Below are 24,211 nucleotides of genomic sequence, written 5' to 3' on the forward strand. Positions count from 1 at the left end.
TTAAAAATGTTTAAACAATTTCTCTAATCTATCTGTCCAGGATTTTATAAAGTGCTCAGTGACTGTACTGTCTACACACTGGTATAAAATTAGGATCACAAGTAGTTTATGCTGGCTACCAGCATGAGGCAAGTGTTACTTGGATGGATTTAGATTTTAGTTTGTGTGTGTTGTGTGCTTATTTGTTTGACTCTCTGAGCAGAAGATGAGGCTCTTCTACACAGAAGGATGTATACAACACGTAAAAAAGTAAATTTTTCTAAGAAAATTTTAGAGTATACACTAGCATCAGTCAAATACATCCACAGAAAATTCTGCTGTCTCACTCATCAATCAGTAAATAACTAACAAACCAGGATGTACCATTCTTTCTGGTCACAGAGCAATTTCCACTGATATTGATAATGAGACAGCTTTCTAACTGAAGAAACTAGAGATAAGAAATAGGAGGAGTCCATCCTTACCTTGATTAACGCCCTGTATGTAAACAGCACCATCCCCACCTCCCATTAGACAGATGGTGGCAAAAGCAAGTGAAACAAAATTTGCTAATGAACAAAATTGCTCAGGACATTTCAAATAGAACTCGGAACCAAGTCAAAATTACATTATGGGGGTCATTTGTGCTCTGGCCCTGGCACATAGTCTCCATGGGACCTAATGGGTCTTTCCCATCTCCAACGTCTAGGGCCCACCTCACACCCTGAGGAACCATGTGGGGAGATTCTTCACACACACGGCTCTCTCCTATCCACACCGCAAAGCAGCACCGCCCTCTCTTCTCCCCAGGCCATGTGGCGTGTCGGCTAGCACAGCCACACTCACTGGGAACAAGAAAGGAAAAGGGTGCTGCAGAGTTAATGCCAAGGCACCGAGCCTCCCCTGACAGTTCCTGGCCTCCAGCAGATCCCAGAGAACCATGAAGGCCTCAGGAGATCCACAGTCGCTGAGGGGCTGACCATCCTGCTGCCTCTGCAGTGGCACAAACCCCCAGGAGAATTCATCAGAATCTCTGCAAGGGGAGCAGGAGCTTTTTCAAACTTAACTATCAGTGCGAGCTTGATGTTCCCAGCAACTGGAGCCCCTGTTTATCTCCAGAAGACCCAAGACAGCCTGGGATTGCTGACTCAGGGGGCAGGAGACATGGAACAGCCTCCGCCATTCTGTCTCTGCTTTCCATTACCCCCTTCTGTTCCATCAGCCATCTCACACCTGCCCAGTCCCCTACACCCATTCCACTTTTGTCCCACACCCTCAGCAGTCACCCCTCCTAGCACGACTCCTCCTGCCCCAGCCTCCTTCCCCTGAGCCTGTCGCCTGCCCTTTCCTGCCTGCCCTTGCCCCGCTTCACCAGTATGACCCCTCTTGCCAGCGAGGCAGCCAGAAGCTCCTTCCTCCCCGGGCCCAGCACGGCAGCATTAAGACTAGGCCAGTCACCCTGCCACCCGTGCAGGCACAACTGCAGCCCCAGGACCAGGAGGGGTCCATGTAGCCGATTCCCTGATCTGCCCCACAGACCCCAGCCAGACTGCCGGCCGGCACCAGGGGGCCACTTGGTGTGAGTGCCCCATGCCCAATGCCCAGCACAGGCAGCCCTCCACGGCTCCAGTGTTCTGGGACTTGCGCTCTCCGCTTGTGGGTTTCCAGGCGGAGTGCAAGGTGTTAGGTTTAGCCTGCTGTATAAAGCCCTAAAGTTTGGGGCCATTCTGCCCAAGAGATACTCCCTCCCATACCCCGTGCAATACTCTGCAGCTACAATCAGCAGAGACATCCCAGGGCGATGCTCTGGAACTGCTCCCCATGAAGCCAGGCAGGACTCTGGGGCAGTCACCTTTCTGTAAGCAGCCTGTCTTCAGGACACACAGCTTCCACCTTCCTGGGTCTGACCTCGGAGCATTCAGCATCCTCTGCCCCTCCGTGCGCTTCCCACAGCGAGTCCGCCCAGGCAGGGTCCTGGGGAAGCCAGAGGGTCCTGCCCCAAAACTCCACAGTCAGACGTGACTCTCAGACAGCCAGTAAAACAGAGGTTTATTAGACAACAGGAACATGGTCTAACACAGAGCTTGCAGGTGCAGAGAACAGGACCCCTCAGCTGGGTCCATTTTGGGGGGCCGTGAGCCAGACAACCACGTCTGCCCTTCACTCCATGTCTCCAGCCAGCCCCAAACTGAAACTCCCTCCAGCCCCTCCTCCTCTGAGCTTTGTCCCTTTCCCGGGCCAGGAGGTCACCGGATTCCTTTGTTCTCCAACTCTTTAGCTCTCACCTTGCAGGGGGGAAGGGCCCAGGCCATCAGTGGCCAGGAAACAGGGTGTCGGCCACTCTCTGTGTCCAGACCCCTGCACACACCTGCCCTCTAGGGCTCTGCAATGATCATACACCCTTATCCCACCCCCTAGATACTTAAGAACTGCATAGGGGAAACTGAGGCACCTCCACACAATTCAGAGGAAACATTAAGAACTGTCCCACTTCGTCACACATGCTAGCTAGACCTCAGTTCAAACAGGAAGAGGCTGCTAGCAGGGTGTTCTCACCCCGGGGTATCCCTAAATGTGAAACTCTCTCCTCCAAAGGTGCTGACACATTGGTGTTGTGAATACTCAAGATTTTATCACAAGTCTGGCAATATTTGGTGCTTTTCTTAAAGCCCCAGCTGCTGGAGTCAAGAGATGGCAAGAGAATCTCAATTTACATTTAAAAATAAGTTTCTAGCCTTCAGGGTTGTGGAGAACGTGAAGTGAATGCTCCCTAAGACAAATAAAAAGAGCACAAAGCTTATTACTTTTTTAAAATCTCATGATTTTGGGGGGCCAGGCTCATGAATATTAAATGCTATGGGTTAACAATACTGCCTTTCAGAACCAAACATTCAGGACACCTACTTTCTGATGCAGAAGATTTTACGTGAATAAACTAACTTGCCTATTTTCAAAATGATTTGCACAGAGCCATCAATTTCATCTTTAAAAAAAACCATGCGGATTTTGTGCTGGTGAAAGATATTTGTTAGAAAATTCTAGAATTAAGATGGACTGTACAACCATAATTCTATCCCCACGTGAGCATGCATTACCATGCAGTCTTTAAAATTACACAATCAATCACATGCTATTTTTCCCTGCATGGATCATCAGCAGAGTTTGAACTTAAATCCTTCAGCACGGATCTCTTCTGTCAGAGTTACAGCCATAACTGGTACTGGAATCAGGCTGTTATCCTGTATGTAGAACAGCCACAGAGGGGTGTGAAAGACACACTTTGCAAGACAGCAGGAGAATGTTGGGTATCAAGATTTTGGGGTTCTGCTCCCGGCTCCGAGAAAGGAGTGTAATCTAGAAGTTAGAGCAGAAGCTACAAACAGAATAGTCGAGCACATAGACTGGGTGCATTTTTTCCTGAAAGGCTGCAAAGGAGTTGTGAAATGCAGAGGAATATTAACCTCAGTTAGTGGGAGAGATGTGATTAGAGAAGGGGTTCTCACAACACATTTTTGGTGGCCTCAGAGTGCGGCCACCAACTCTTGCTGGTGGCCGCTCTGACACTTTTTCATAAAATACTTAAACTTAAGGAAAAACAAATAAAAATGCACATGTCCAAATCATTGTAATGTATTTATGTAGGGTTTTTTGCAATAATAAAAATAATGTACAGTTGTTTCTATTCTTTACTAGACCTAAACAGACTAGAAACACAAATAAAGTGCTTTGCACGTTCTTGTATTTTTTGTTTTTCTTTTGCCTTTTTTTTTAAAGACTTGCTGGCTAGTAAGTCTGCTGCTGGGAAACGTGATACTTGTATGTTAATATCACTTTTCACAGCCTCCAGCTAGCTACTAAGGCTATGTCCATACTACAGACCTTACAGCAGCATCGCTGCACCCCTGTAAGGTCGCTCATGTAGCTGCTCCATGCCGACAAGAGAGAGCTCTCCTGTCGGCATAATTAACCCATCCCTAACGAGCAGCAGTGGCTATGCTGGCAGGAGAGCATCTCCCACCGACATACCGCTGTCCACGCCGGCGCTTCTGTCTGTAAAACTTTTGTTCACACCCCGACTGACAAAAGCGTAGACATATTAACAAACATACAAATATCACTTTTCACAGCAGACTTACTCAGCCCTGGCATGCCAGGATACAAATTAAGCCCGGAACAGTGAGGTGGGTCGGGAGCCAGTGGGTCCAGGGGTGACAGGAGGAATGGATGGAGGCCTGGGGGAGGCAGCGGGGGCCAGAGCCTACTGCCATATGGACAGAGGCTGGGGCTGGAGCCCACTGCTGTGCAGCTAGGGGATAGAGCTCAAAGCCCTGACCCCGGAGACAGACCCCAGAGCCTGGAGATGGAGCCTGAAGCCCTGCGGCTGGAGCCTGCCACCCACCATCCTAGGGCTGAAGCCTGGCCCCTCCACAGTTGGGAAGGTGGGGAACTCACTGCCTGCTTGCTCCTCCAGTGTTTGTGTCTCCACAACCCCTTCTGTAGGCCCCGAGGGAGGGGCTGCTGCTTCCCACCCCTCCCCCCAGTCATCACCCAGGAGGCTGTGGCCACAAGAAAAGCCACTGGTGGCTGCATGCAACCACAGTGGCTGCATTTGAGAAACACTGGATTAGAGCTTGCAGCTCAGTGCATCTTCCTCTAAGCTAAAGGGTATTTTGTAGGGAAGGGTACCTTCCCCACCACTGAAAAGCAGGGTTTGGGCTGTGCCAAAGCTCTGGAAGGCAGGACAGTCTCCTGCATTTTTTGGAGGACACTCCCTACTCAGTTCAGATGGCAACCCTACCCAGGGCCCAGATTTGTTACCCTTCCAGAGATGCTGGCAGAGGCATATCGGAGGAGGATCTCTGCTGAGAGGTAAGTGCTTGTCACAGCTGCGACAGGGAGAAGCTGTCTGAAGTTACAACGGCAGCTTAATGTCCAAGTTGCACAAGCTGGGTTTGGGTTGTGTGTGTGGTTCAAATACTCAGAAACCCCGGGGTGATGGGTGGGCACTTTGATAGAAAAAAAGTCATTTCGCTCAGGCTGCTAAGCAGCCAAAGGGCAGGAACTGTCAGTCACTTCCCACCTGGGGCCATGGAAACATCCATACACAAGAGCTGGATTGTTATTTTCCCCACACTTAACCCCAGGAGTGCTGTGTCCCATACAGGCTTCATTGTGTGGGCAGGGAAAAACAACTAATCAAGGGATTGCTCCTGCAGGCTGAGAAAGGAGAGAGATGGTTACTTCAATGAGACTAACCAATTTTATTTAGTCTCTAAGGTGCCCCAAGTCCTCCTTTTCTTTTTGCGAATACAGACTAACACGGCTGTTACTCTGAAACCGGTTACTTCAATGTTTAACTAGCTGGGAGGGGCTCAGATACAACGGCTAGAAGGATAGACACAATAACACCCCACCTCCCCAGACACAGGCAGGGGATGAGCTAGCGAATTAAATAGACAAAAGGGCTGCTCAGATCATCCAGAGCCAGACCCCCTTACTCTCACTGGTGAGCAGTCACTTGTGTCACCCCACTGGCCTACACTACTTATGAAGTAAGGGTATCCAAATCTGACCCGTAAGCGAGAAGGACAGAAAATGTCACTTCTAACCCCACAACACAGACAAAACCAAACCCCTTAGGACACTGACTATGGTACTGTCTGTTTCAGCTCAGTATCTATGGGCCTCATTCATGCTATAAAAACACAATAGCCTGAAAACAATACTACCCAATACAAACTTTTCAGGTTTAGCTGCTGTCCTCCCTTGACACACATCTCGGTTGGGACCTCAACTCAAGTCCGCTTTAAAACTCTCTGCGGCTGTCTGCTCCCAGAGCTCCTTTTGGGCATCATTTCCTGGAATGCTGGCACTTCAAAGGGGACAGGTTGGGGCTATGACACAGCATCATGTTTGCATTTTGTGTTATGGGTCTGCTATGGGATGCACCTGGGAACTCATTAATTCACATGTGCAAATGAATTTGCTGCTCTGTCCCAGCCTCTAGAGAGCATGATTCTGCAATGTGCAGGCACCACACAACTTGTTGCAATTAGCACATTCTACTCAGGAGAGGTCCAAGGCTGAAACAGCTGGTGTTATTTCTGGTTAAGATTCAGAGGCAGGTATCTTAAGGGAAAGCCTGAAAAGTGCTTACTGCTTAATAGCTGAACAAGCCAGTGCAATTAGCTCCTCAGTTTATGGGCAAATTTCACACACAAATATTTTTGTAAATCGCTCCCTCTTTACACTTTCATACCCTTCCCAGCTTCATGGTAGGTGAGCACCTGTGTCTCGGTATTTCCCTTTGCACAGCATTCAGATTGCAAGACAAACTGACAGCAATTGCCAGCCATTTCAAACGAGGCTGAAATTCAGATCTCTGCTGGCTCTCCTTTTGCCCAAACATTGTATGCTGTAGAGACGTACCCAGGCAGAATTGTACTGAAATCTTCAACTCACATCCCATTGTTCAGTACTCAGTCTTTAGCTAGTAATGCCTGGTAAACAAGGTTACTCCAGGGTATAATGAGCTACAAATCCCTTCATCTTTAGGTTCCTGGTTGAAGCTAGTCAGGAAACAAGAGAAGCTAAAACTGCAAAAACTTTCTAAAAATGTGTTTCTGTTTTGTGGTTGAAATTTTGTTTTTATCTGCATTTTCTAACCAGCTCAATTACTGGTTTGAAACTAACCCCAGGTCAATCCTCAGGAGTCATCCCCAGCTGACGGCCATTTGGGAGTCTCTGTGAAATAAGCTGGTGGCCTCAATTCCCAGCAAAATGTCCATGTCAGAAAATTCACCACTACCTTTGGCATTTTCAGCAGAGGTGTTGAAAACAGGATGAGCATCAGGCCTGAACTTCCCTCTCGCTTCTATGGGTGAGTCCTTCTAGCACCTGGCAGAACTGCCCTGATGGAGCAATGGGCAAAGGTTCCAATGGCCCTGGATGGAGTGCCCCTGTTCTATGGGGAGAGGGCTCCAGGCACCAGGCCTGTCAATTCAGGGTGTTTCAGGGGCACAAAAGCTAACTTCTAAAAACTGAACAATGACAGGATGGCAGCAAGTTGGCCTGGATCCACCCCAAGGAATGAGGAGGTGAGAGGGGCAGGTGAGAGTGCCTTTCTGTTAATCGCCTCCTTCACCACTCAGGCTCCTTTCCTTCACTGTTTTATAAATAAGCCCGGATTCGTCCACCATAAAATGTAATGGGCTCTATGTACATTTTAAGGGCTGTTTTCCAGTTACATTAGCCTCAACAGACAACCGTCCCTGGTCCATTAACTCTGAAACTGTGCAATCGCTTTTCTCAGGTTTAAAAACAAATAATGCTCCCCAGGCTAAGAGCCTGCAGCCACGTTTCAGGGCCGAGCAAACTCCCAAGGTGCAGCCAAGAATCCCACAGGGGAAGCGCTCCCCTCAAAGTTAGCTATGGGTAGAGGGGACTGTTCATTGATTCCTAACAGGAACAGTCTGAGTCACAACAGCAGCAGCAGAGACTAGGGTGACCAGATGTCCCAATTTTATAGGGGCAGTCCTGATTTTTGGGTCATTTTCTTATATAGGCTCCTATTACCCCCCCCACCCCCGTCCCGATTTTTCACAGTTGCTGTCTGGTCACCCCAGCGGAGACCGATGCAGGGATGCACAGTGGGGATTTAGTTGCAGTGCTAACGCTGAGAGACGCGCTGAAAGGACAGTGAACGTGCAGGTGCCTGGAGAAGAAACCAGAGTGCAAAGTGCATTGTTCCGGTGTCATGCTGCTAAGACTGAATCCTGAGCTGTGATGGTTCTGCGACAAAGTGGGGATCTGCCCTAACATTTCAATGCTTCTGTGTGCCTTGGTCCCCCCTGCATTTGGCATGGCGAGCCAGTGGGAGGAAAATACACGAATTTGCAGGCTGAGGCCACGTCTACACGTACAGCGCCGCAGTGGCAGCACCTGTAGAGAAGAGGGGAGGGAGCTCGCCTGCTGGCATTGTAAAACCACCTTCACAAGCAGCAGGAGCGATGGCCGCGGGAGAAGCTCTCCCGCTGACCTAGTGCTGTGCACACCAGCGCTTATGGCAACTTATGTCGCTGGCGGGGGTGGAATATTCACACCACGGAGCAACCTGTGGTAATGTAAGAGGCATCGGTCTGTGCATCACCCTCCCTGTCTAGGTGGAATGAACAGTGATTAAGGAACTGGCTCAGATCAGCAAGGGGTCCCCCAGAGACAATGCAAGTGATTCATGGATTGACACTCTCAGTAGGGAAGTCGAGCAGACTGTAGCTCAAAAACAAGCACTGGAAGGTGTGAGGGGATAAGTGTGAGCTCTGGAAGAAGCCTGGGAGCTCTCTCACCTGGGAACTGATTAAGGAACAAAGTCTGAGAGAGAGTTCACTCCAGCTTGGCTGGGCTCTGGGCTAACCAGAATAGATTATGCTGTAACCTTCAGCTCCCAAAGGACTTCCTATGCTGTCCTCCAGCTGACCAATAAACCTGACCGTTCTGAAGATGCTGCTTGAGTGGCCCACTAAAGGCTGGGTGAGGTGCATTAGTAGTTCCTGAAGAATGTACAGGTCTCTGCGGGACTCAGTGAAGAGAGCTCATGGTGTGAACCAGGAGTGCTGGAGCCCCAGAGGTTGAGTCTCAGGAAGCGACAAGGCTGGGTGGCCTACCTGAAGGAAGAGTGAGACCCCTTGTGGGCCAGGACATGAAAGAAGTTCCTCCAAGAGTCTGTTCCAAAGCTGGGGGTGTAGCTGGATCGGTGACAGCTTCCCATATGTAATCCTGCAGGGACTCCATTCAGTAATCCACCCCTTACTGGCTGGACTGGCCAAGCCAGTGTGTTCAGTCTGCTTGTCCCTAACCACACCGTAAAGGGGGGTCTAGAAGCAAGTCCCTCAGGTGACCACTTTCCAGGCATGAGAGAAAAGAAACATACAAGGACTGAGGTCTACAGTACCTGACCTGAACACCCTGCTTCTTCTGCCTAAGCCCCACACTACTCCAACAAGGACTGGGGCCAGTTCCTCTGGGCCCAAATTAAGTTTGACAAGGGCCAGGGCTATTCTAGTTCTTGGGGGACCTCTGTGCCTATTCAGATCCTTCTCTTTACTGTTTAACTACCACCCATAGTGATGTCAAACACGATGCTGTTAAAATTACCTTGGTTATTACAGTTTGGTTCTTAATTGTGATGCACCAGCTCTAAAGCTGAAAGGCAGTTAGTTTTGTTTTTTTATTTTTAATTTCAGCATATAACTGGTAGTAATGAAAACAGTAACACTATGGCTTTAATTACCTATAGCAGTGGCATTCAATGACATTTTCTGGTGGGATGGACAAGGCAATGTCCAAATCTTGGTGGGCCAAAGGGCTCTCTCTAGGGCTAAAGGGTTCTGCAGCTGTTTGTTCTCTCCAGCAGCCTGGGGTGGCAAACTTTCAAGTGTGGTGTGCCAGACCATATTTCTGAATCTTAAAATCCAACATTAAGTGTGCTGATAGACAATATTCCAATGAAATCTTGCAAATAAATAATTAAACAAATACACTGAAATGCTATTAAAACAGAACATTATTAATATTAAGTCTTAAAAGTATTAAATTAAAATTAGAAGTTAAATTCAAAGAAATGAACAGACATCTCATTTCTCTTTCTTAACGCTGGAAATTTTGACACTCACCCTGTCTTTTTGTTTTGTTTTGTTTTGTTTTGTTTTCCAGAGAAGTACCGTGCAGTGAGCAATCAGACTAGCTGATGAAAGCACATCAATTACTGATCCCCTTATGTGGCATAAACATCGGATGAAGTGCCTGATTAAATGTGTAGCACTATGAGTGGAAATGTGTCAACACTGTCTAACTCCAAGGGGTTTAAATGGAAATTCTCTAAATTAAATAAATGGCATGATGGTAAACAGAGGGCAAATGGAGTGCAGCTGCCCAGCCCCCACCAGTTCTGCCTCCTCAGCCCCCACATCTGCCCAGATCCCTACCCCCCATCAGCTGTGCCCCCCGGCTCACCTTCCTTCACCACCCATCCTCCCAGGCCGAGGGCAACTGCAGCAGGGCCCCCCCAGATCCTTCAGGTAGGGAGGCAGCTCCTGGAGCTCTTCACTCCCTCCTCCTTCCCAGGGAGGGTGCTACAGAGAGGGGGAGCTGCAGAGCTCTTTCTCCCCGCCCCCCACCCGCTTCCTGTGAGAACAGGCAGAGCTCCCCGCGCAGCTCTGATTGGCAGCTCCTCTCAGGTGGCATGGCAGAGCAGCTGTCCCCCACCCCACCCCACCAAGTCAACTGAAGAGCCATGCAACAAACCATATATGTGTTTGGGGGGCCTTCAAAATCCAAGGCCCTAGGCTGCAACCCCAAAAGTCCCTGCATTAATCTAGTCCCCTCCCTGGCTACCTTTTCATCTGCCTTGCTGTCCTGGCTACCAGGAACAATCATCCAAAATCTACCTGTGAAGTCTCCACCCTCACCTCCTTCAAGTTACTCCTATGAACTCTTCTTCAGCACTGGCTACAAACAGGAGTGTGTCTGCCCTTAATTAAAGCAAAACACAAAGCTCTGAACCCACAAGGCCCAGACAGGCTGAATGAGCCACTCCCCCACCTCTGGAATGTTATTTCCTCACTTTCATTGCAGGCTGCTTGGGGCAGGATCCCATCTAGTTTTCTGTGAGTTGCCTAGAATACCTGTGAGTGTGATAAAACACAGGACAGACACAGAGACACTCCTAGATCCCTGTCAGGTGGCCCTGGGAGAGAATGACCAACCCAATGGTGGTGATGTCACTATTTATCCCTTCTATTAGAGTAGTGCCTAGAGCCCCAAGCAGGATGGGGCACCATCGTGCTAGGCGCTGTACAAATCCAGTGCAGAAAGACAGTCCCTGCCTCTAGGAGCTCGCCATCTAAATTAATGCAGAATGAATTTAACCCTGTGTCCATGGGCAAAAACCCTCATAAACATCTTGTCCCATTTACACTCAGACCCCCTGTGGGAGGAACTCTCTCCATTTCCTCTTGGATTCAGCCAGGATCCAAGAACCCCAAGCCCTGAAATGACCCTCTAGGCATTTAACTGAAACCCTGTTTGATATGTTCCAGGCATGGCCACGTGTCCCCTCTGCAGAAGAGAGGGTAGCGCAGCAGCTGAGCCAGCAGTCACCACAATACCAAGAACACCAGGCAGCCTCAGCCTAGCTGAGTCCCAAGGGCAGGTCCTGGCTCTTCTCTTGGGACATCCCTGTCACAAGGGGCTTAAAGCAAAGAGGCTGACATGACCTTAACAGCTGCAGCATCGCAAGTCCCTCTTTCCTAATACCTTGTTCCTATTAACTCATCCTCTCTGCCCTTTTCGCTTCACCCCACCCCGGACCAATAATACATTTTAAAACCCACAAAAGCACATACAGAGAAAATGGAAAAACACAGATAACTTCGAAAAAAAGAGGTAACCAGTGCCCTCTCTGATCAATCTGCTCACATGCTGCCTCCCAGACTTGCACCCTTTGTCTATGTCGCTTATGTAGACTGTCAGCTCTTCAGGGTACAGGACAGCTCTTCTTGAAGTGTTTCTTCAGCACCTAGCACAAGGGGGTCCTGATTCTGAGTGCAGCTCTAGGTGCTACTACAATGCAAATAGTTCATGCATGAATGATAAGAGTGGCCTAGTCATGCTCTGGAAAGATAACACGGCTACTAGGACTCGGTGAGCTAGGGCAGAGCTCTCCGGTGGCAGCAGGATTTCATTTCAGAGAACTGGATTCTTAGTGAAGCTCTCAATGCAACCTCCACACAAAAAGACCCTCTCTAATACAATGACAGTTACTAGCTTCTGGTTATGAAGTTTGCACAGAGATCTTAGGAACAAATAAGAAAGTTTTGCTTCTAGGCAGGAAATCCCCCTTAGCACACCTTTCTGATTTACACTGATCTCTGATATACACCACATGTGTCCCCTCCTTCCCTCACCCACATTCGCAATGGTTCTGTTCCACATTTAAGTGATGAAAAGTTAAGACCTGTGGTTACAACTTCTATGAGAAACTTCATTTTGAAGGGCTGCTACATTTCAACTTTATTGCCATGAGGAAAACTGAAGAAACAAAAGCCTTCAGTCATTCCGTCATGAAAACCCCTAGTGAAGACATTTAATAAGTGGAAGTTTTCTGCCGCAAGTTGTTGAAATATTGACCTTTGGGCTAAAGCAGCGACACTTATTTCTACAAATGTTTTGTATGAACCCATGGTTGTATGAATCCACGGTTTATGCCGTGCAGTTAGTTTCTCCAGTCTGCATCTCCACAGACTGAGATAAAGACAAAACTCTTCCCTTGAGATTTGTTAGGTTAGCCCAAGATCAGGGCTGCTTTAACTAGTGAAACCCAGAGATGAAAGAAAGACCCAGAATGACCCACCTCCCTGTATGTAGCAGAATTCAAGAGTGTTGATCTGAGTGCAGATCAGATCAGGCATGGGGGGGGGGGGTGGAACAGACAGACTGGCAAATATGTCTGCTTTTTCCATTCAATACTTCACCGTTTGACTAGCCCTCTGCAAATTATTGTCTTTTCTACTGATCTACCACTGGGATCTGTCTTTCTAAATTAATTGGTTTCCTAAATAATTACTTATGGTAAATCTTCAGCTAATGGCTCTTTTAAGTCACAGCTAGAAAAGGTATATTTTAAAAAACAGACACAAATATTGTTACTTTTTTCCTATTTGTATTCATTACATTCCCCTTTCTTATTTAAATAATGCAGGACAGAGCTTTGCCACTGACAGTTTCCTGAAGTTTCTTTGCCTGAATTAATGCTGTCCAAAGGGAAGGAAAAATGCTTATAAAAATATTTCAAGGGAGAAAAAAATTCTAAAAAAAAAGCCAGAACCACTAATACAAAAGCAAAGTGCTGCAATTTGCAATTTTTAATTTTAAGGTACTGAAATGCTTTTTATTATCTGTTTTTAATGAGGAAAAGTAAATAAATGTGGACAATTGAAAAATTTTAAAACCTTTTAAAAACAGCAATTATTAATAAAACTTCAGCTTGCCACTCTTTTTGGAGTTAGTGATTTCATTGGCATTATTAGGGTTTCTCACATGAGGAAGGGCTGCAAGATCTGGCCCAAAACACAGGTAAGATTTGAACCTATGGGACACACAGGAAACATCCCAAAACACCGAAGATTATTTATGAGAAGGCAAACATCCTACCTTTTAAAAAAGGAAACAAAAGTAACCCTACAATCACCTCTCAGTGCTAGCTTCAGACCAGTTAAATAATGGAAAATGTCATGGGGATGGGGTGGGGGAAATATGTGAAAATCTGAAGAATAACTGAACCAAGGCCAGTAAGCAGCCTGCCTTTATGGCAGTCAAATCATGTCAGACCAATGTAATTGCTTGTTAGGGCTGTATTACAAACTGTAGTCAGTGTAATAAATAAATGAAGTCAATTTAATAAATAAATTGTAGTAAAGCTTAATTAGTATCTTAATTGTAGTACAGCACTAAATCCTTCTCTGGCATAACTGCTAGAAAAAATGGAGATAAACCAGCGATAAATCTGGTCCAATAACTTAAAAAAATGTCAGTAAACAGAATTAAATTCCAATAGGCTGGAACACTCTCAAGCGGACTGAAACATGCAGCCCTAAACAAAAGGAAACAATGAACAGCAACGGATGGGGCTGGCGAAGGTGCCGAGCAGTGTTAAGACTGGTCTCATTTAACATTTTCATTAATTATCTGGAAGTGGAGTAAACAGCAGGCTCCTTGCGCTAGCAGAGGATGTGAAATTGGGAGGCGTGTGAACGCCCGCGCGGGTAGAGAAATGAGGCGAAGAGGCCAGAAACGTTAGAAACGTGGGAAGGAAAAGGCAGAGAGGGCTGAGAAACGGAGGCCGGGAGACTCAGCAGCAAATCGAAGTGGGATTTTTTTCTGCTTTCTTTGGTGAAAAAACAAAACAAAACGAGAATGGTTCCAGCGGGCTCCACGGCTGGCACGCCGCAGCCAGGAACAGGCGAAGGGACCTGGACGGAGAGATTTGCCCCCTTGCTCATGGCGGGTTTTGACCAGCTCTCTAACCACCAGAAGATGAGACTCGCCCTCGCTGCATGCAAAGCGACCCCGGCCCGGACAGCGCGGAAAGCGGCGCCGGGCCAGGGGCTGCGGCGGCCCGGCAGCCGGTGCGAGCACCGCAGGGGGCCCAGGGCAGTTCGGGTTCGGCCTGCAAGGAGCACCGGCCAAGAAGCCGCGGCGCCGAGACACCACTGGACAGGTGTGAGCCTGACGGGACCAGAGCCCGAGCCGGGCCCCGCCGTGCCGGGAACAGCCCCCACCTGGGGTGCGGGGAGCCGAACCGGGCCCCCGGTGCCGGGAACAGCCCCCACCTGGGGTGCGGGGAGCCGAACCGGGCCCCCGGTGCCGGGAACAGCCCCCACCTCGGGTGCGGGGAGCCGAACCGGGCCCCCGGTGCCGGGAACAGCCCCCACCTCGGGTGCGGGGAGCCGAACCGGGCCCCCGGTGCCGGGAACAGCCCCCACCTCGGGTGCGGGGAGCCGAACCGGGCCCCCGGTGCCGGGAACAGCCCCCACCTCGGGTGCGGGGAGCCGAACCGGGCCCCCGGTGCCGGGAACAGCCCCCACCTCGGGTGCGGGGAGCCGAACCGGGCCCCCGGTGCCGGGAACAGGCCCCACCTCGGGGGGCGGGGAGCCGAACCGGGCCCCCGGTGCCGGGAACAGGCCCCACCTCGGGGGGCGGGGAGCCGAACCGGGCCCCCGGTGCCGGGAACAGGCCCCACCTCGGGGGGCGGGGAGCCGAACCGGGCCCCCGGTGCCGGGAACAGGCCCCACCTCGGGGGGCGGGGAGCCGAACCGGGCCCCCGGTGCCGGGAACAGGCCCCACCTCGGGGGGCGGGGAGCCGAACCGGGCCCCCGGTGCCGGGAACAGCCCCCACCTCGGGTGCGGGGAGCCGGACCGGGCCCCCGGTGCCGGGAACAGGCCCCACCTCGGGGTGCGGGGAGCCGGACCGGGCCCCCGGTGCCGGGAACAGGCCCCACCTCGGGGTGCGGGGAGCCGGACCGGGCCCCCGGTGCCGGGAACAGCCCCCACCTCGGGGTGCGGGGAGCCGGACCGGGCCCCCGGTGCCGGGAACAGCCCCCACCTCGGGGTGCGGGGAGCCGGACCGGGCCCCCGGTGCCGGGAACAGGCCCCACCTCGGGGTGCGGGGAGCCGGACCGGGCCCCCGGTGCCGGGAACAGGCCCCACCTCGGGTGCGGGAAGCCGAACCGGGCCCGCCGTGCCGGGAACAGGCCCCACCTCGGGGTGCGGGAAGCCGGACCGGGCCCCCGGTGCCGGGAACAGCCCCCACCTCGGGTGCGGGGAGCCGAACCGGGCCCGCCGTGCCGGGAACAGCCCCCACCTCGGGTGCGGGGAGCCGAACCGGGCCCGCCGTGCCGGGAACAGCCCCCACCTCGGGTGCGGGGAGCCGAACCGGGCCCGCCGTGCCGGGAACAGCCCCCACCTCGGGTGCGGGAAGCCGAACCGGGCCCGCCGTGCCGGGAACAGCCCCCACCTCGGGTGCGGGGAGCCGGAGAAGAGCGAACGCAAGGCCGGGGCTGCCGAAGGGCGCCGGGGAAGGATGCTCAGGGCTGAATCTGCCCCTCTGGGCTCCGGGCTGCGCGGGGAGGGCACCGCATCCTCCGGCCGCTCCGCGGGCAATCGGCGGGGACAGAGCGAAGCGCTGGGAGCCCAGGACCCTTCCCAGCCGCCGGATGGACCCCCGTGGGGGCAGCAGGAGCCCCGCAAGGGAGGTTGGCACCGCCCGGCGCTCCGGCCCTGCCCTGCCGGGGGCTCTTTCGGCTGCCTCTGCCGAGCTCCGAGCCTGCTCGCCGCCCGAGCCCTGCTCAGCAGACACCCCAGCGCCAGCAGCTTCGGCTGGGCCAGGCGGACAAGGCGGCTGAAAGCTGCGCCCCGACACCACCCCGATGGGCGCCAGGCCGCAGGGGGCTCCGGGCCCAGCGGACAAGCCCGGGGACGCCTCGGCATTGAACCTGCGGGCTCGGGGCCCTGAGAGGAGCATAAGGGCTGCCGGGGCGGCGAGACCCACCCAGCCCCGAGTGAAGCGGGGGCAGTCGGCGCCCGGGGCAGCGAGCTGGTTCACAAGCCAAGGGAAGTGAGGCCGAAGCAGGCCCCTCCGAAGGGCGCGTGTGTGCGAGCGTTACTCGGGGAGATGGAAACAGGCTTCCTACCGGGCAGCGGGTTTTTTTACCCGGCATCCAGAAAGTATCGTCCGGGACCTCCATCTCCCTACACACCGCCCAGAACCACGCACCCCTCCCCCCCACAACTACACACCCCGAGAACCACGCACCCCTCCCCCCCCACAACTACACACCCCGAGAACCACGCACCCCTCCCCCCTCACCACCACTACACACCCCGAGAACCACGCACCCCTCCCCCCCACAACTACACACCCCGAGAACCACGCACCCCTCCCCCCTCACCACCACTACACACCCCGAGAACCACGCACCCCTCCCCCCTCACCACCACTACACACCCCGAGAACCACGCACCCCTCCCCCCCACAACTACACACCCCGAGAACCACGCACCCCTCCCCCCTCACCACCACTACACACCCCGAGAACCACGCACCCCTCCCCCCCCACAACTACACACCCCGAGAACCACGCACCCCTCCCCCCCACAACTACACACCCCGAGAACCACGCACCCCTCCCCCCTCACCACCACTACACACCCCGAGAACCACGCACCCCTCCCCCCTCACCACCACTACACACCCCGAGAACCACGCACCCCTCCCCCCTCACCACCACTACACACCCCGAGAACCACGCACCCCTCCCCCCTCACCACCACTACACACCCCGAGAACCACGCACCCCTCCCCCCTCACCACTACACACCCCGAGAACCACGCACCCCTCCCCCCCCACAACTACACACCCCGAGAACCACGCACCCCTCCCCCCTCACCACCACTGTACCCTCAGCACACCCCGAGAACCACACACACCTGGCCTCCCTCCGACCCCATCACAGCAGAAATAAGGAGAGGTAAAGCACCGACCAAAACCAAGGGCCAGGGGTCCATTCTCCTGCCCGGCCCAGCCTTCGGCCCGCAGCACCCCACACCGGTCCCTCCCCGAACTCATCCGGGCGTCGGCGGCCAAGCAGCAGGAACCAGGCTTTGACACCCGTCCCCGTACCAAGGGCGCCCCGGGGGCCGCTGGCCGCCCTGTGGCCCAGGGCCTGGAGACCTGCAGCGACTCACCCGCCGCAGAGCTGCCTGCCAGACACACGGACCTGGTCGGCCCGCTGCGCCCATTCCCTCCCGCCGCCCGGTGCAGCCCACCCGGCCCCACACCGACACCCCGCTTCCTGCCTCCGGGCCCGCTGCCCCAGCAGCCGGGGGTCCCGCGCACAGCCCACAGCCCCGGCCACGCCGGGCGTGTCTCGCCGCCCGTGCCTCCGGCGCACGCCGCCCTCGGTGCTGCAGGGACCCGCCGCGCCCTCCCCAGCTCACCGTCCTCGTAGTTCTTGAGGTAGTAGTCCGGGCCGGGCCCCCCGCGGCTCTTGGCCGGGTTCTTCAGGTTCTGGAACTGCAGGAAATCGGTTCTTTTCCCCGCGAAGCGCAGGAAGGCGGGAGCCAGGCCCCGGGCCAGGGTCACCAGGCGCCTGGAGCTGGGAAGGAGAGAGTGAGGCGCTGAGGGGGGAGCAGCAGCGCCGGGCGCACTGGGGGAGGGGGGCGGGCTGGCTCGGGGCGCCCCAGACCCAAACACCACCTGCGGAGCAGCCCCCACCCCCGTTTGGAGGATCCCACCAGCCCCGTTTCCTCTTCCGCAGGATACAAGGCCGAGCCGGTCCCTGCCCGGCGCTGGCCGCAGCCCCCGCTGGAGCCTGGGCTGCTCCGGGATAACGCGGGGGTGGGGGTAACCCGGGGGCAGGATCGGGCCCGAGGCATATTCCTGGCCAGGAACTTCTGCAGGGGTTAGCCTCGGGCTGCTCTGATCCCCCAGAAGCCCGCGCAGGCCCGGGGACTCCCGAAGGGAGAGAACTCCCGCCGGGACACTGCACCGAGCCCAGGCGAGCAGCTCGCGTCTCATTCGGGCTTTTAAAGACCTTCCAGCGGCCCCGGCGCGGCTGCAAACCCACCTGAGGATCCCTCTCGGGCCGGAAACCAGCCCAGGAGCGGAGCGGTGGGCAGACCCACTACATCTCTCCCACTGCGCCCGGCCCTGCTCGCCTCAGCCGGGCAACCGAAGCCCGCCTCGGCAAAGATGGGGACACCCACCCGCTTCCCCGGGAAATGGCCAGCTGGTCCCTCCCCAGGACCCCGGCGGGCCCGACCCTAGCGAGCCTGCCCAATTGTGGCTGCCAGTTCTCGGAGGCGCTGCAGCTTTGCTAGCGCACAGGCTGCCCGGTCCCTCGGTCGGTGCGCGCCCCGCGCCGTTCAGCCGGCCCGGCCCGCGGACCCTCCCCTGGGCCCGGCTTGGGGCTTTCGAACCAAACCTTGTCTCCGCGCTTCGCCTCTCCGCCGCTGCCAGTCCCTGGGACGCCGCCCGGGCGCGCCACGGAGCAAAAGGCGAATCCAGGGGCGGACACGGGTAGCCTGCGCCCCGGGCCGGGGTCCCGCTGGCGGGGCTGCGCGCCGGAGCCAAGCGCCCAACCCCGCTTTCCCAGGCGCGTGTCCCGCCGTTTGTTCGCCTTGCTACCCCTTCGCGTCAGCGGGAACTGGAACTGAGCGGAGCCTCGGCGCGATGGGAGCTGGGCCCGCGGCAGAGACACCCCGCTCCCCCGCAGACCTCCGGCCTGACGGCCCCCGGGAAGGGAGGGGGCGCTCCCCGGGCGGGGCTGCCTCCTCCAGGCCGCTGCAATTCCACATTGTCTGGGCGAACCGCGGGCAGTTACATCGGAGGGAGGGCTTTGCCCTCGGTCCCAGGAGCTGCCTGCTCGCAACTCGCTGAGCAGCCGGCGGGCGGGCGAGCCAGCCCTGCAGCCTGAACCCAAACCCAGTTCCCCGCCCGGCAGGAACAACCGGCGGCTCTGTGGGCCGTCCCCTCTCGGCTCCCTGGCTGCGGCTGCTGGCTCGGCACCGCCTGGTGCTTTCTGCGGAGGCTAATTGCTGCGGAGAGGGAAGCCGGACATTTTTTCAGTCATAACTGATAAGTTTCTGAAATGCCTCCTCCATTGCAAACATGTGCATCTTAATGGGAACCGCGGCTTTGCTCCTCGGCCACAACGAGCGCTGGCCGCCGCGCAGAGCCGGCCCAGGGCTCTGGACCATTCGCCTGGCTTCTCTCGGGGACTGTGCGAGTGGGGAGCGGGTACGCGAGGGGTGCCCAGGGAGCGCCCGCCTTACCTTAAGAAATCGAGCCAGCCATCATGGATGATGGAGGGGTCCAACTGCAGGGAGAGGAAGTTCTCACTGGTTACCCTGACAGGGCTCTTGGTGTTCACATCGAGAAGAATGAGAGTCCTTCCCTTCACACCTGAAGGTTTCTCTGCGGGGAACGTTCTCCTGTCCCCTGCCTGGGAGGAAAGGGAGAGGTGCGCCAGCAGAGCCAGCCAAGGGGCCAGGAGGGCGAGGAGCCCCGGCGGGCAGGAGCTGGGATAGGGCATGCTGAGCAGGGGCACCCCTCTAATTAAACCTCTCTTTCCGCGGGGACTCGCTGGTGGCTAATTGTTCTTATCTAAAGTGTGGGGCTCGCTGCCTTTTTTTGCAATGTTTTGGTGCTGGTGGAGGGGAACTCACGCCCCTGTCCAGCCTTTCCAGCAGCCGGTGCCAAGACTCCTTGTTAACCAGCACCGCCCCTTTAAGAGATGTAGACTGCAGACATTTTTAACTTTTTCAAGGTAAGGGAAGTCTCCTGGTTTAACCCTCTCAGTTCAGAGCTCAGGAATCTATTCACGAGGCCAAATGTAACCGTGGCGAGTTCGAGTTGTTTTTATTTAATTTGCATTTGCTGGACAAGAACTTAAGGTAAAATGTTCGCTGAGAGAGACACAGGAGAGCGGGGTCCAGTGACCCCGTCGCAGCAAGCAGGGCTGCGTGCTTGCTACAAGCCTTGCACACACGTTCCGAATGCATTTGCAGGATCTTTGGGCAGGGGACTCAGTGTGATGTGTGCTGATGTTCGCATTGCTCTGCGCCAGAAAGGTGAAAGGAGCCCTCTCCGTGCTGGGTGAGTGCTGCGCTCGCTCGTCAGCCAATATTCCCTCCCAACTTTCAAACGAATTTGCTTCCGCCATCCTTACTACCTTGTGCATTCAGTCTGAGCCACAGAACTTTACTGGTACAAGTATTTGTGGAAAGTGCATGTCAAAAGTCTTGTGCCCTGGTCTTATTATCTGTATTATGGCCGCACGCACACCCAGAGCGTCTTTGCATGCTCACAAGTATTCATACCAGAGATGCAGGCTCAACTATTCGGCCAAGGAACAGAAACAAACACTGCCCGGTCGATCACAACAAATCAACACAAGGCAATCAATAAATACTGAGTATAATAAGGGGATCAGACACACACTGAAAATTAATAATTTCAACTGATGAATAAATTGCAGGGGGTCTCCAGGACTCGCAGAGCTGGAAACAAGGCTGAATTAATCTCTTTATTCATTTGGAATTATTAACTCGCTGGGATTCTCAGATTCATAGATTCTAACCACTGAGATCAACTAGTCTGTCCTCCTACATAACACAGGCCAAAGAATTTCACCCACCATTCCTGCAGGAAGCCCAATCTTTCATGGTTAAGCTAAAAGATAGCTTTTTAGGAAGACTTGCCCAGTGGCAGTGAGGGTGGAAAGACCCCAAGCGATGAAGAAGTTACCGCATGGCAAATTTAGCAAAGAAAGGCTGGAGATGAAAAACAGGCCTAGCTGAAACACTCCTGAGTCCCCACTGCAGGGGGGATTGCCTGGCCCACCATCTCCCATATTCGGAAGGAGCCCTTTTGATTTGCTTCTGGCAGCCTCATGTTTTGGAAATATGCCCCAATCTTGCAATCGCTGGTCATGAGAAATGTTCGCTCTCTTCAGTGAAAAAAACCCTCCCTGGTTGTACACAACAGAGACATACAGGAAGAAGGAGTCCTTGTTAGCTAACTGGAGCTGAGAATAGAATAGAATCAACTCTGTTGTCTGGACAAGGCCTCATGCCTTCCCTGTAAAACTGATCAGCTATAGGCAAGTTGTGACAAAGCAGGACTGTTCTTAATGTTTCCTCTGAATACTGTAGGGGTGCCTCAGTTTCCCCTGTGCATTTCTTAAGTCTCTAGGGGGTGGGATAAGGGGGTGTAATAGTTGCAGAGCAAAGGGCCAGGGTATATAAATGGCCGACACTCTGTCTCCTGACACAAGTCCATAGTGGATTTCATGGAGGCTAGTCTCCACTGTCAGAAAGGTGTGTTTTTACATGGGGATAGTGTTATTTCCCCTACAATCCTGGTGGAGAGGAGGATTGGGTAGTTTCAAACCTCAGTGTAGTTAGTGGAGGTCACCTACACACACACACACTTTGGCTAGCTATAGCAAGGTAAAACCTATCCCTGCCTTGTCTCCTCTAGGATTTTACAGGTAGCTAGCACTATCGGTTTGGCTTAGGGGTAGGTTTTTGTTCGCCTTGTTAGGGCTGTGTGGTTTAATTGTGTGGGGTTGTTTTGTTTTTGTGGGAAGGAAGGAGGGCAGCTAGAAGCTGTCTGAGCTCAGCAGAGCTGGGAATTGGTTCCCTGTTGTACTGTCACTTTCTGAGCCTCTCTCTGCGCTGGGCCACAGGAAGTTATGGGGCACGGCCCACTGCCACTCTTTAAACTACCGATTATTCGTTTTGAGCAAGCCAGGACTTGTTGGCCGCGCCAGCTGCCTCCTTGTACCGGTGCGGAGGGAGGCGCCAAATGCAAAAGGCGAGGGAGCTCTCCGCAGGCAGACGGGCACTGCCTCTGTCTTGCGGTAACACCCAGAGCCCCGCAGACGGCCCCGGAGAGCTACGGGCGCTTCTCACCGGACTCGGGAACAGGCGGTCCGGGGGGCTCAAAGCACTTGCAATCTGAGCAGGTTAGAGCCTAAGGCCGGGGATCAGACACTGCATCACCCAGCGCCCAGTTCAGTGCGCCGGACAAAGACCCTGGCCTGCCCCGCCCTGCCCGGCGATAACTGCTCCGTGCCCCACGGGTGGCCTGGCTGCCCAGGGCAGCGGAAAGGGATGGTACATACACCCCTCTGCATGGACACCCTCCAGGCGTCCGACTCGCTCCCCACAGGCCGCACGGGGCCGCGCTCCCGCCGGTGCGGAGGGGGCCGGGAGAACGGCTGCCGTCCGAGGGGTCTGGCAGGATGCTCGCGTTCCCAGGCTCACACAGATTGGCGGCCGCCGCCCCTCCTCCCACCTTCGGGGCAAAGGACGGTCCCCCTCCCCTCCCCACCCAGCCGGGGCCCTGCGCGCAGCACCAAGAGCTGCGGAGCACCGGGGCCGATCCAGCCCTGTTGCTGCGCTGGAGCAGCGCCGGGCGAGGGGGAGAGCCCCGGGGACGGCCCGAGCAGCCCCTGGAGGGCGCGCCGCCTTCCCTGCCTGCTGGGGCCGAGCCCCACTCCTTACACCAGCGCCCGGGGCCGGGCTTCGCACCCAGGCTGGCGGCTCCAGGCCTGACCCCTGGGACTCCTCCCAGAACGCTGCTCGCAGACGCCGCTGGTCTGTGAAAAGGGTCCCCGCCCTGAGCACATGCTGCCCCAAGGGGGGGTCACCGCGGCACGAGCAGGGCGCCTCCCCAGCCCGAGGGGTCGGTGCAGAGCCCCCCGGGGTGCATGGGCACGGACGAGGCCTCCAAACCTGCACTGCCCGCAGACCCGAGGGGGCTCCAGGCAGCCCTGCCTGCCCCTGGTGCGCAGTGGACTGTGCATCTGGCCCCCCGGCCCAGAGCCCGGCTCCCACCAGGCGCCCGGGGCGGGGCAGTCCCAGGCCGGCCGGCACCGCTTCCCCGGCTCACCGTCCGCAGGCTCTCCCGGGGCTCGCCCGAGCCTGAAGTGTGGGTGCAGAGCAGGGTCCGCAGCGCCACCTGCCGGCCACTGCTCCTCAGCGCAGCCCTGCCCGTCCGTAGCACGGGCCAGCCTGGCACGGGTCAGGGCCTGGAGCTGCAGGGAGCCGGGTCATCACTGCACAGGGAAGCAGCTGCCATCCTGTTCCACCTGGATCGCCCCAGGCTCTGGGCGGGAGATGGGCCAGGAGCCCTCTATTTCTCTGCCCCACTGGAAGTGCCCCTGGGCCCAAGGCCCTGGGCTCCCTGCTGCAGGACCCAAGGTCCCAAACCTCACCACTGTGCCACCCCGGCACACTGCAGGACCTGCCTTCCTCCAGGGACCAGGGCACACCCGCAAGAGGGACAACTGTCTGCCGGGGCACCTCCCGCTGCCCCCAAGCAGGAACCAGGAGAGACCTGCGGGAGAGCCACTTAGTGCCCTGCTCAAGCACCAGTCGCAGGCTTGGCCAGGGTGCTCCAGCCCAGGTCCTTGTTTATGGCCTCCAAGTCACTGCACCCACTTCTGGGGGGTCCCCTGGTGCTGTTACTCCCGGGGATCCCCCATGCTACTACTCCAAGGGCTCCCGGGGGTTCCCGGTGCTGTTACTCCCGGGGGGGGGGGGGATCAGAGCAAGGGCAGAGTGTAATCCCCCCCCCCAGCTCTCCCCAGATCTGTCAGCAGCGCAAAAACTGCTGCCTAGGACACTGGCTTGCGCTTCCCAGGGGGTGTGGGCAGCCTGCCCCCCTGCTGGTGCCAGCCCAAGGAAGGGAGCGGGGCACAGCCCTGCGAGCAGCCCAGGAAGCGCTGCCTGGTGAGCTCAGACCCCTCCAGCAGGGGAATAAATCCCAGACGGTCCCCGCTAGAGCAGGAATGGGCAAGGTGACCCTGTCCCGGGGTGCCCCACCCTTCCTGGGGAGGGACAGGGCACAGACGGTCCCCGCACAAGCCCCCGTGGGGTAACCAGCCCGTTAACCGCAGCGGGGCCAGGATTTCACCCTGCCGCACTGAACGCGTTCTCCTCCGGCCATGGCCCCGGCCGGGCTGCGGAAAAAGGAGACGCCCGCCGCCTGAAGGAGGACCGGCCGGCCCGTCGAGCGCCAAACGCCAGCCCCGACACCACCAGCCCGGCCGGGTCCCAGGGCCCGCAGCGCCGCAGGGGCGGGGAGCAGCCTGAGCCAGGGGAGCT

The 24,211-nt window shown here is 55.6% G+C and overlaps 1 protein-coding gene across 1 annotated transcript in view; it reads right to left on the reverse strand.

Moving 5' to 3' along the window:
• The window catches only part of HPSE2 (heparanase 2 (inactive)), a 272,331-nt gene extending 249,955 nt beyond the window's left edge, over window positions 1-22,376 (reverse strand). The window contains exons 1-2 of the mRNA XM_073354666.1: window positions 19,370-22,376; window positions 17,534-17,691 (exon numbers count right to left, since the gene is read on the reverse strand). Of these exons, the coding sequence (XP_073210767.1) occupies window positions 17,534-17,691; window positions 19,370-19,629 (418 nt within the window). The 5' untranslated portion in view covers window positions 19,630-22,376. The remainder of the gene's footprint in view (window positions 1-17,533; window positions 17,692-19,369) is intronic.
• Between the last annotated feature and the right edge of the window lie 1,835 nt (window positions 22,377-24,211).

Source organism: Lepidochelys kempii, chromosome 7, assembly GCF_965140285.1.
Source record: "Lepidochelys kempii isolate rLepKem1 chromosome 7, rLepKem1.hap1, whole genome shotgun sequence".
NCBI classification, from domain to species: domain Eukaryota; kingdom Metazoa; phylum Chordata; order Testudines; family Cheloniidae; genus Lepidochelys; species Lepidochelys kempii.